A 12,173-nucleotide genomic window follows, 5' to 3' on the forward strand; every position below is an offset into this window, starting at 1 on the left:
ATGGGGGCGCGGCTGGGCCGGCGGCCCGGGCCCGAAGCGGGCTCGGAGGCTGGGGCGGCGGCGGGGTGCGGGCCGGCGCCCTATGAGCACCGGGTGCGCTGGCTCCGCGAGATCCAGTCGACGCTCCGCGAGCGGCGGCCGGAGCGCGCCCGGCAGCTGCTGCGCCTCCTGCGAGGGGACCCTTCTCACAGACATCCTCTACAGGAATGTGGCCTTCCTCAATCTGGTGGACCCCATCTCCCACGACCTGCTTGTGAACCTGGCCCGGGACCTGCAGTGCCCCAAGTCGCGCTGTCCCCGCAGGACTATGCGCTCTGGAAGTCCTCGGACAAGACCTGCCGGCAGCTCATCTACCACCTCACCCCTCACTCCAAGCGGCAGCAGGGGTCCAGCCTGCCCCGAAGGAAGACCCAGAGCTGCCTCAAGAGCAACCTCCAGAAGACTCTGCCGGCGCGGGAGACCGTGAACCTATCGGGGATACCACTGTCGGTGCGGGACGTGCAGCATATCATGCGTTACCTGGGCAGCCAGGGCGCCAGGCTGGCAGTGTTGGACCTGAGCTTCACGGGGCTGAGTGATGAGCTGCTGCACCGGCTGCTGCCCAGCCTCTGGACGCTGCCCCGCCTCACCCAGCTTCTGCTCAACGGCAACCGGCTGACGCGGGCTGCCGCCCGTGAGCTCACTGAGGTGATCAAGGACAACACCAAGTTCCCGGTGCTGGCCTGGGTGGACCTGGGCAACAACGTGGATGTGGCCTCCCTGCCCCAGCCCCTGCTGGTTGGCCTGCGCCGGCGGCTAAGCCAGCGCACCTCGCTGCCCACCATCTACGAGAGCCTGGACCCAGAGCCTGAGGGTGGCATGGCCGGGGCCACGGCCCTTGCCTCAGCAGCTAACGGGCCAGGGCCCAAGCCCCAGGCCTGCTGCACCCGGTGACCCGCCACCTGCCCTGGCTCCTGCTTCCTGACTCGCAACGCACCCGAGCACGTGGGAAGGGGTGATGGAGGCGGAGTTACCCCACAGGACCCGGATCCAGTGCACGGAGGAGGATGGGCTCATTGGAGACTGGATGGTCGGTCCAGGCTGGAGTCTCAGCCTTCCCTCAGCAGGAGGGGCCCAGCACCTACTGTGCAGACCCCACAATAAAGGCTGATGCCACCTCCACCTCAGCCTTTCTGCAGTGTGGGCCTCAGGGCCACTGAGCACCAGCCCTGTGGCTGGGTTTGGGAGAAGGGGTGGCTGGGACTCAGGGGCCCTGCCTGCCCAAAAGGGAGGGACCAAACTCACACTGATCTCCCCTGGGTGCTCGCTGGGCAGGGTTCCCACGGAAACCAAAGGAGCCGGGAGGGTCCGTCTGTGGTCGGGGAGTTAGAGGAAGCCTCCAGAGACCTGGCACTCACGTCTGGGCAGTGCTTGGGGACTTTGAGGAAGGAGCTGGGGAGGAGCAGGTTGGGAGCCCAGAGAGGAGCGCAGGCTGCTGACCTCCCCACCAGGGCCCCCTGGGCTGGGCACGAGACTGTGCCGAGAGGGGGCAAGGCTCATTTCCCACAGGGCACAGCACTGCCCACCAGCCCTGGTACCCACCCCCCCAGGCCTCCTGTACTTGGCGAGTGGGCAACTCCACGGGGTGGGGGAGGAGAGACATCAGGCCAGAGACAAAGAGTTCTGTGTTCCCTCCAGGCCCTGGGGGCCCACATGCAGAGTCCTCCCCCCATGCGGGACCCCAAGGGAGCATGCAGGGGTGAGGCGGGCACGGCCCACAGCAGTGGGGGCCCTGGGGGAGAGCAGTACTGGAGCTGCCCCAGCCCGGGGCCGTCTCCTGTCTTCCCCGAGCAGCACAAGGGCAGGCTCCAGACCAGATGCCAGAGTCACCTCCCAGCCCAGTGTGGGGAGCTGGAGTTCAGCCCCACTAGGAGCTGGGCCTGGACAAGGAAGGAATTTAGAGGTGTCGGGTGGACTGAGGCTGCAGCAGGGAAGCCATGGCCCAAGGCTCCCCTGCAGCGCTGGGAGGTCAGGACTAGGGTAGCTGGATCCTGCAGGATGAGGAGAGACCCAGCAGCGGAGGGAGCCCCACAGGCCAAGGAGAAGGTGGGGGTCCCCCGGGCCCACATCCCTGGGCCCACCAGCTGACCTTCCCCCATAGCTCTGGCCCACAGTGGACTGTGAGTCAGCACTGATTACACACATCCCCAGGCAGCTGGATGCAGAACAGCCTCTTGGGACAGAAAGGAGATGGCCAAGAAGGGTGACGTCGGTCCCAGGACCGACAAGAGGCAGTGAGGAAAAGGAGCTCCTCTCCTGTGCTGCCTGCCAGCCCCGAGGTCAGGCCCCGCTGCTCTCACTGCTTTTGGCGGAACCCCTATGGGGAGAAAGCCAGAAAGGCATGAAGAGCACCCGGTTCAGCCCAGCTCTGCTCCCTCTCCGGCCCCCAGTCTCTCCTCTCCTCTGTCCACCATCCCTTGCAGCTCTCAGTGCTCCATCCTGGGGTCCTGACCCCTCCCTGGCCTCCTTGCTTTAAAGACATGAGCCTGCCCAGTGGCTTGGGAGCCACAGAAGTATCTCCCTGTGTCCCCGGCTTTGGGGCAGGGGCGCAGGCTCCCCAGGAGAAGGCAAAGTGGGTGGGGGTAGAAGGGCCCACAGAGGAGAAGGACGAGGAAGCCGGCCCAGGGCCAGGCAGCTGATAAGCCCGTGTCCTGCAGCTCCCGGCTGGAGAAACGCCAAGCTGTCTGTGTCCCTCCTGCCCCTCACTCCCTGTCCATCCCTGGCCCTCATCTGCCCACAAACCTTGAATGTGACGAACATGACCACTCAAAGAGATTCTTACCAGGATGGTGTGAGGACCTTGGCCGGGGTGTTGCCAGGCGAGCGCTGGGAGAATCCAGGCGGAGGCAGCTGTTCTCAATCTCCCCGCCTCTCAGATGGATGCACGCAATGCACTGGCTGGGCTGGAGCATGAAACAGCTGGAAAGAGGCGGGCTGCCCTTGTTCCCACGCAGGTGTCCAGGGCCCCTTCGAGGGGCCCTTACGACCACCAGTGAGGCTACTCTGCAGGCAGGGACACCCCAGAAATCACGCAGCCTGGTGGGCAGAGCGTGTGCCCTCCAGGCCGGCCCCAGCCCGAGTTCCAGACCAAGGAGGCGCTAGGTGGGCGTCGCTTGGGCCGGTCCTCTCCTAGGCCCAGTCTCAGAGGCAGACAGACCTGGCCTGGTCCCACCCTGTCACCTGCTGGTGGTGTGGTCCCCTCATCTTGGGAAAAAGGCTCACGAAGCCTCCCCTTATCCTGCTGGGGTGAGGCTGACAGAAGGATTGGAAAGTGCCTGCTGCGTAGGGGGCACGGGGCAGATGCTCTGTAGCACCAGTGGGGCCTCCACCCAGGGCTCTCTAGGTGGGAATGGCAGGAGCCCACACCTCGGGACTAGACAGGGCTGAAGCCATTTATTTATTTAAGAGTGCTCCTGTAGCCTCTCTCGGGGCCAAGCACTATTCCGATGGCTTTACACCCCTTTAATTCTCTTTGCACTTGCAGGAGGTGAGTGCTATTATCACCTCCGTTTTGCAGGTGAGTGAGCTGAATCAGGGAGAGGTTGAGTGACCTGTCCAAGGTCAAAGGGCTAGAACTGGAGATGCCGAGAAGTGAGCCAGGTGGCCTGGCTTCAGTCTGGGATGCTAACCCCTGCCTGCTTCACCCAAATTCCTGCCAGGGGAATTCCACCAAGCCCTGCCAGAGGCCATTCGAGGCAGGAGACATCACGGTGGCCCTGCTGGCAGGTGCCCTGCAGCGGAGAGCGACCTCCAGCTGCACCGCCCTGGAACAAGACCAGGCAGGACCTCCCTGGCCTCCATTTCCTCATGTGCAAAATGGGTGCAGAGGGGAGCCCTCTTCTGGGATGGAAAGGGACTGGTGAGGAATGGGTTTGGAAGTACTTGTCAGACTGAGCCCCACTCTGGGGTGTGGGATCCACGCCCACTTCCGGTGGCCTGGCTGGGACAGCTGCAGGTGAGGTGCCTTCACCTCCTCAGGTCTTGCCAGGATGTTGAGAGCATCAAAAGGAAAGATGTAGAAAAGATGACTGTTCTCTGCAGGACCTTAGTGACCAACACTTGGGAACTTCTGTTCTGTCCCTGAAGGGAGGACATTTGAGTCCAGATAAAGTTCTTTAAGATATGAGTCTACAGCAAAGGTCAGCCTCTGCAGACAGTCTTTTTGAGAATCCAGAATCTCAGATGACTGATCATCCCAGTGGCTGATATTAACCCAGAACAGAGGTCCTGGAGAGAAAGGAAAACATACTTCTTCCTCTTAGAGACAGTTGCCAACCAACAATGGAAAGCAGTATTTCCTTTCCCAGCTGTATACTTTAATTTTATTTTTTAAAAATAATACCGGGAGTTCCCTGGTGGTCTATGGTTAGGATTCAGCACTTGCACTGCCGGGGCCCAGGTTCAATCCCTGGTCCAGGAACTGAGATCCTGCAAGCTGCGTGGCGCTGCCAAATAATAATAACAACAACAATAATGATAACAATACCTTATTTAAAAAACAATTCTTCATTGTCATACAACTAAAATACAATTAAGTACACTTCCCTGGTGGTCCAGTGGTTAAGACTCGGTGCTTCCACTGCAGCAACTTGGGTTTGATCCCTGGTTGGGGAAGTTCCACATGCCATACAGTACAGCAAAAAAATAAATAAATAAATAAAAAACATTAAAAAAAAACCCAACCCAATTAAGTGGACATCCCAAGTGTTACAAGTTGAAATTGTGCTACATGGTGCATTCTGACTTGTGTATAAATCCATGAAGTAAATGTATCTGTCACACCCAAAAGTCTCCTTGTGCTCCTTGGCAATGTCTCCCTCCCACCATCCCTTTCCCCTCCTTCCCCAAGCAACAATTGACCTGCTTTCTGTCTCTATAGATTAGTGTGCATTTTCTATTTTTAGATATATGGAATCATACAGGGTGTACTCTTTTTTATATGACCTCTCTCACTTAGCATAATTGAGACTCCCACAGTGATGCATGTATCAATAGTCCCTTTTAATTGCCAAGTAGCATTCTACTGGATGGATGTACCACAATTCACTCACCTGTTGGTGGACATTTGTGTTGGGAGAGGTCGGGAGGAGATGCGGAGCTGGCCTCGGGCGCGCGGGCCGGGCGGGTTCCGAGGGGAGGGGACGACTGGCCTCAGGGGTGGGGGTCTTGTCTGGGCCGGAGGGCGAGGGAGGGAAGGCAGTCAGCTAGAGTTGTGGGGTCGGGGGGACTGTGAGTGTGGAAGGGGTCCCATGACTGTACGCGTCTCTGGGGTTTGAGGTCAGTTGTGGGTGTTGAGGGTGCTCCCAAGCCTGGAGCTAAGAGTCCACATTCAGGCCCTTACAAGAAAGGAGGGCGGCTGGGAAGAGGGCAGGTGGGGGTGAATCATCTTGTATTGAGGGGCAAGGGAAGAGGATGGTTCCCCCCTCCAGGGTGAAGGGAGGCGCTGCACTGGACCCCGAAGCAAGGACCTGGGGAAGCGACAGCCCGGCTGGTCAGTGGGTGCAAACTCTCCACGTCAGCTCAGACAAAGCCACAGCACACAATGCCCATCCTCCTAACAGGCAGCTCTCGCCCATTGAGTACACACACCTGGCATCTGTACATCACAACATCACATCACGACGGGTGGGGGCTCTGGTTCCACATACACCAGGTACCTGAGTCCCATATCCCTAGCCCTGGGTTGCCTTAAGAGACATGGGTTCTGATCCCAGCATCACCACTGAGCAAGCCACTCCTCTCTGCCCACATCCCTATACCCTGCAGCAGCTGCCACCACCATCTGCCCCATCCTGTAAGCTGAAATCAGCTGTGCCGGTGGTCTTTGACCTGCAGGTGGATGATTGGGAAACTGAGGCTTGGAGAAAAGCAGTGAGCCTAGGGCTACAGAGCAAATTGGGGGCCAGCCAAGGCCAGAGCTCACCCTCCAGTCTTCCAGCTCTGCTCCTCCTGCTGCACTGGGTTTCCTTTCTCTGGGCTCAGCAGGCTGGAAAGGTGGGGCTGGCCCTTTAAGAGGAGCTGTCCACATCAGCAGAAGGCAGGCTTCGGTCTGGGACCCTGACTGGGTCAGCCCAGGCTCACCAGCCATCCTTCCCTTCTACTGGATCCTCCCTAGCTGTCATCTCCAACTTGAGCTGTGTTTAAAATGCAAACAACAGAGCAGCACAAATCAGCGAGAGACTATTCAGAGGCACGATCTCTGTCCAGCATGGCATCTGCAGCCCAAGGCACCAGCTGGAAATTTTAGCTGGGGAACGAGTTAGGTTGCCCACTGGTGTCCCAAACGTTGGAATTTGAGGCCCCCCTGTCCTGCCCCATAACCTTCAGGGACTCTGCAGTTATGGACATTGGTCATCCTGGCCTGGCCTGGCCTCCTGTGCCCTGGGCTTATACACAGAACATGTTACTCTCTGGCTTGGGGAGGGCCCACATGGGGTCTCGAGGCCCCTCCTGGCTGTGCCTGTCTCATCAGCTTGTCGGCATATCCTCTAAATGGACCCCCTAAAAGGCACCACACCAGGCCTATGGGAATAACAGGAGGAAGAGGCCAAGGGGTGAAGGCAGGAAGGCCAGGGCAGGCCAGGGACCTGATGGTGGGATCTGTGTGAGGGGTGGGAGGCTTGGAGGCTGGACAGGAAGGCTGGTGGGCGAGAGAGGGTGTGAAGGCCAGGCCACAGGGAGTTCTGAGACTGCAGGCTGTGTGCGAGTCTCTGCCATCACACAACCTTGAGAGCATTTGGTTTCCACTGAAGGGGTTAGGGGTCAAGTGTGTGTTTCATAGAGCTGGCTCTGGCAGCATTAGGATGGACTGGAAGGGTATCAGGAGGCTGGGAGCCCCGGGAGGAGGCTGTGAGGGGATGAGGCCTGAAGCTCCTTGAGCAGTGGGCTTGGGGTGGGGAGAGCTGGGCAGAGGAGGGATGAGGGAAGAGTGCGGGGTGATTCCTGGGCTCTGGCCCAAGTGCCTGGGAAGATGGGATGGTGGCACCCTTTACTGAGCTGGGGCACAGGAGGCGAGACACACCCAGTCTGAGTTGCCTTTGGGTCGTATGAGCTGAGAGAGAGAGAGTTCCACCCTGACAGGAAGGGTCTGGACCCGTCAGCAAAGAGGTGGCGGCCATAGCTCAGGAGAGCTCAGGGATAGGTGGATAGAGGCAGGGGCCCCAAAGGGAATGAGGGCAGGGGCATTTGGGGATCATCAAGGAATCCCCAGAGAATCCCCCAGAAAAGCCCAATCCCAGAGAAGCCAGGGGGTCTCAGCAGAACGTTTCACCTCCAGGGAACCAGTCTAAGGGTTCCTGGACCCACTTACCGCCTCCCTGAGGCCCCTGATGCACCGACCCTCTGCTCATCCAAAGGGTCCACCTGCCCCGGACAGTTTGCTCATCGCTACTGTGGGGAGGGCTCCAGCAAGCCTCAGAGGGGAAATGGAGAGAGGGGAACGGATGGGAGAGCCTCTGGCTGGCTGGGATGCAGGCTACGGGAGGGAGGCCTCGACCCCTGGCTCACTCCACTCTCACTACCTGCAGGACCTAGGCCTCGAGGGGACCCTCCCATCAGACGTCCTCTATAGGAGTGTGGCCTTCCTCAATCTGGTGGACCCCATCTCCCACGACCTGCTTGTGAACCTGGCCCGGGACCTGCAGTGCCCCAAGGCGGTGAGGCACGGGCCCCAGGCTGGGTAGTGTGGTTGACAGGCCAGAAGAGCCCAGAGCTGGGAGCTAGGATCTGGGCCCTCACCTGGTCTGCTGCGTGGCCTTAGGTGGGTCACTGTCCCTCTCTGGGACCTGATGCCAGTTTCAGTGTATGAGGCTGGCCAGCAGCTGGAGCACATGGGAACTCTGCTTTCCCAGCCCTGGAAAGTCATCTGTTGGGTAGACCCATTTCCTTTTTTCTTTTTTTGGCCCTGCAGCATGGCATCCAGTATTTTAGTTCCCCAACCAAGAATTAAACCTGTGCCCCCTGCAGTGGAAGCACGGACCCCTAACCACTGGACCGCCAGGAAATTCCCTAGACCTGTTTCCTGAATTTCAGCACTGTGCGCCAGGCCCTGGGACCCAGGCAGGTAGTCGTATGGGGACCCTTCGGGATACAGGACATTCTGACAAATCCATTGATGGAACCAGGCTCCCAGCCCCTGAGTCCCAGAGCCAGAAGAGAGCTCCCTTGGCTGGAACCCCTGTCCACATGTTCCCACTGCGTCCCACAGCAACTCAAGCCACAAGCAAATCCCTCCTCATGTTGGGCTGGCACCTGCCACCTGCAGCCTCGACTCCCTTCCTGCCACCGCGTCCGCCCAGAACACCTGTCCCCACCTGCTATGTCGGCACCTGCGGACGTCCTGCCATAAGCATGGAAGGTGCCGCACTCCTGACACAGCCTGTGGCCAGCCCCCAGCCCCCGGCCCTTTGTCACAGCGAACCCCCAGGAATGCCCACGCTGGGCCCTGCCAGCTCTGAACTGCCACATCCAGGTGCACTTGTCACTGAGGGGTCTGTGAGGCCAGCCTAGAGCCATCGGGGTGACCCCTGGGGCTTGCTGCCACTATGTGTGCCCGCTGTTAGCAGAGGGACTGGATAAAAGAATGTGCTGGGTGGTGGAGCGTGCTTGGTGCCAGCTTGTGGAAAGCAGTCCACCCCGCATCCTGCCCGAGCTGGGCCTCTGCAAGGGCCCACTTGGGAGCCAGAGAGAGCCAGATGGTGGTGCTGGAAAATGGAAACCCTCCCTGCTGGCAGCCCAGACCCAGGCCCCACGGGTGCGGTCTTGCTTGGAGAGGGAGAGGGAGAAGAGCGTGCTGGCCTGGCTTGTCCTGTACCCTGGCGCTGGCGCCAGTGGAGCAGGGCTCCCTGGAGAGGCCTGGTCCTGCCTCCCCCTGTGGTGAGTCCCAGGGGGGCACCGAGGGTAGACAGGGAGCCAGCGGCTGATAGCCCGAGACTCTGGCCCAGGGCCTGAGGACAGGGAACAGGGCCCATTGTCTGGGCTTCCTCCCGCCGGGCACCACGGGCCTCGGACCAGCCTGTCCAGCTCCCAGTGGGCAGCCTCCCCTGGCTCTGCGCCAGGCCACGGGGCAGGGGGGCGGGGGTGGAGGGGGAAAGCCAGTGGGCGGCTCAGTGATCCGTGATGAATGGCTGTGCGCATGCACACACTTGGGTCCCTAAGGCCCGGGGGCTCACAGGGCTCCGCCTCCCCTGACAGCGCTGCCCCCGCAGGACTATGAGCTCTGGAAGTCCTCCGACAAGACCTGCCGGCAGCTCATCTACCACCTCACCCCTCACTCCAAGCGGCAGCAGGGGTCCAGCCTGCCCCGAAGGAAGACCCAGAGCTGGTAAGGGAGCCCAGACACCACCCAGCCGCCTGGCCCCTGGGGGGGTCCCTTCCCAGGCCTCTGTCAACAAGAGCTGGGGCCTGAAATCCCACCCTGCAGGCCCTCACCCTTGGCTGCATCACAGCCCGTCACTGGCCGGTGGCAATGCAGGCGGATGCTCCCCAAGGCCAGCTCCTCTCCGTGTGACTGCCTCCTGCCATCTGCCTGTCCCTCAATGCCCCGCCTATCACAGGGCCTGGCCCCCCGGGGGCCTCAGCTGGAGTCAGCAGAGTCCCCAGGACAGGCTGGGAGGGAGGTGGAGTCTGGGTCATGATCCCCATTTCCCAGGGAAGGAAACTGAGGCCAGGGGAGGCAGAGTGTCTTGCCCAAGGCCACACTGCCCTGCTTCCTGAAGCCCTTTGGGGACTCTGCCAGGCTGCCTGAAGCTGAGGCCTCCAAGGCCAGCCCGGCAGCTCACTCTGCAACGGGGTCCCCCTTAGTCACTCCATCGCAACCTCGTGGCCACAGACTCAGCCTGGGAACAGGCCACTGGCACCTGGGTCCTGGTGCTCTCCCCTGCTTGCCCCCCAGCCTCCTGCCCCCTCCCTCAGGCCTGGTGGCCCATGCTGAGCCTGGAGCCCATGGGGTTGTTCCCTGCCTTGGCAGGTGAGAGCCCTGGAGGTGTTCCCACTGCTGTCAGCCCCCAGGCAGGCCCATGTTCAAATGACAGGAGAGAACTAGAGGGGGTTCTGGGGGCAGTTGGGGACCCTCCTCAGTCTCTAAACCTCCCTTCCAGCTTAGGACACAGGGAGCCCTCCCCTAGGGCAGATCCCACCCACATCCCCCAACATGGCCCTCTTGCTTACCCTGGGCCTGTTCCCACATCTATCCTTATTCCAAAAGGGTCAACCTTAGAGGAGGCACGTGAAAAAAAAGCATGGGCTCAGGGGGTCAAAACACCCCGATTTGGAGACCTGGCTCCCCCTTAGTGGTGTGTGACTGTGGAAGGGTCATGTCACCCCTCCAAGCACCCGTTTGCTCCTCTGCAGAGTAGGATAATCATTCCCACCCCACTGAGTTGGCATAAAAATAAGAGACAACAGATGTAACAGGTGTGGTGATGCAAGCACACAGAGGGTTTTTATAATAGCTCATGGAGCCTTAACGCAAGTGCATCTAATCCTCACAGCCAGGTCGCCTCTTAACCAAAGGGGACTAAGGCTCAGAGCGATTCAGAGTATTGCCCGTGGCCACTCATCTAGGAAGTGGCCATCTGCAGGGCCTGGGCCTTGCTGCCCTGCGCTGCCCTGACGGAGCGGTCACTCTCTGAGGCAGGTGGGGCCCTTGCTCAGTCCCTCCCCACCCTCAACCCTCCTGCAGCCTCAAGAGCAACCTCCAGAAGACTCTGCCGGCGGGGGAGACCGTGAACCTATCGGGGATACCACTGTCGATGCGGGACGTGCAGCATATCATGCGCTACCTGGGCAGCCAGGGCACCAGGCTGGCAGTGCTGGACCTGAGCTTCACGGGGCTGAGTGATGAGTTGCTGCACCGGCTGCTGCCCAGCCTCTGGACGCTGCCCCACCTCACCCAGCTTCTGCTCAACGGCAACCGGCTGACGCGGGCTGCCGCCCGTGAGCTCACTGAGGCCATCAAGGACACCACCAAGTTCCCGGTGCTGGCCTGGGTGGACCTGGGCAACAACGTGGATGTGGCCTCCCTGCCCCAGTCCCTGCTGGTTGGCCTGCGCCGGCGGCTAAGCCAGCACACCTCGCTGCCCACCATCTACGAGAGCCTGGACCCAGAGCCTGAGGGTGGCATGGCCGGGGCCACGGCCCTTGCCTCCACCTGGGGCTCTGTAGCTGCCGGGCCAGGGCCCGAGCCCCAGGCCTGCTGCACCAGGTGACCCGCCACCCGCCCTGGCTCCTTCTTCCTTACTGGCAACGCACCCGAGCACGTGGGAGGGGGTGATGGAGGAGGAGTTACCCCACAGGACCCGGATCCAGTGCACAGAGGAGGATGGGCTCATTGGAGACTGGATGGTCGGTCCAGGCTGCAGTCTCAGCCTTCCCTCAGCAGGAGGGGCCCGGCACCTACTGTGCAGACCCCACAATAAAGGCTGATGCCACCTCCACCTCAGCCTTTCTGCAGTGTGGGCCTCAGGGCCACTGAGCACCAGCCCTGTGGCTGGGTTTGGGAGAAGGGGTGGCTGGGACTCAGGGGCCCTGCCTGCCCAAAAGGGAGGGACCAAACTCACACTGATCTCCCCTGGGTGCTCGCTGGGCAGGGTTCCCACGGAAACCAAAGGAGCCGGGAGGGTCCGTCTGTGGTCGGGGAGTTAGAGGAAGCCTCCAGAGACCTGGCACTCACGTCTGGGCAGTGCTTGGGGACTTTGAGGAAGGAGCTGGGGAGGAGCAGGTTGGGAGCCCAGAGAGGAGCGCAGGCTGCTGACCTCCCCACCAGGGCCCCCTGGGCTGGGCACGAGACTGTGCCGAGAGGGGGCAAGGCTCATTTCCCACAGGGCACAGCACTGCCCACCAGCCCTGGTACCCACCCCCCCAGGCCTCCTGTACTTGGCGAGTGGGCAACTCCACGGGGTGGGGGAGGAGAGACATCAGGCCAGAGACAAAGAGTTCTGTGTTCCCTCCAGGCCCTGGGGGCCCACATGCAGAGTCCTCCCCCCATGCGGGACCCCAAGGGAGCATGCAGGGGTGAGGCGGGCACGGCCCACAGCAGTGGGGGCCCTGGGGGAGAGCAGTACTGGAGCTGCCCCAGCCCGGGGCCGTCTCCTGTCTTCCCCGAGCAGCACAAGGGCAGGCTCCAGACCAGATGC

General features: G+C 61.0%; 2 protein-coding genes across 2 annotated transcripts; both read left to right on the forward strand.

The window, feature by feature from the left end:
• On the forward strand, positions 1–933 carry LOC103083020 (leucine-rich repeat-containing protein FAM211B-like). Its single transcript, XM_082930901.1, is given in 3 exon segments — positions 1–179; positions 181–286; positions 289–933. Coding segments are annotated over 3 exon segments (930 nt in total).
• Positions 934–997: 64 nt separating this feature from the next.
• LOC103083290 (leucine-rich repeat-containing protein FAM211B-like) lies at positions 998–11,246 on the forward strand. Its single transcript, XM_007451058.1, has 6 exons — positions 998–1,069; positions 3,524–3,526; positions 3,699–3,818; positions 7,566–7,694; positions 9,246–9,361; positions 10,721–11,246. Exons 1-6 carry the CDS (start codon positions 998–1,000, stop codon positions 11,244–11,246), a joined length of 966 nt encoding a protein of 321 aa, XP_007451120.1.
• Positions 11,247–12,173: the final 927 nt, after the last annotated feature.

This window comes from Lipotes vexillifer, unplaced genomic scaffold, assembly GCF_000442215.2.
Source record: "Lipotes vexillifer unplaced genomic scaffold, Lipotes_vexillifer_v1.1 scaffold1783, whole genome shotgun sequence".
In the NCBI taxonomy this organism is placed as follows: domain Eukaryota; kingdom Metazoa; phylum Chordata; class Mammalia; order Artiodactyla; family Lipotidae; genus Lipotes; species Lipotes vexillifer.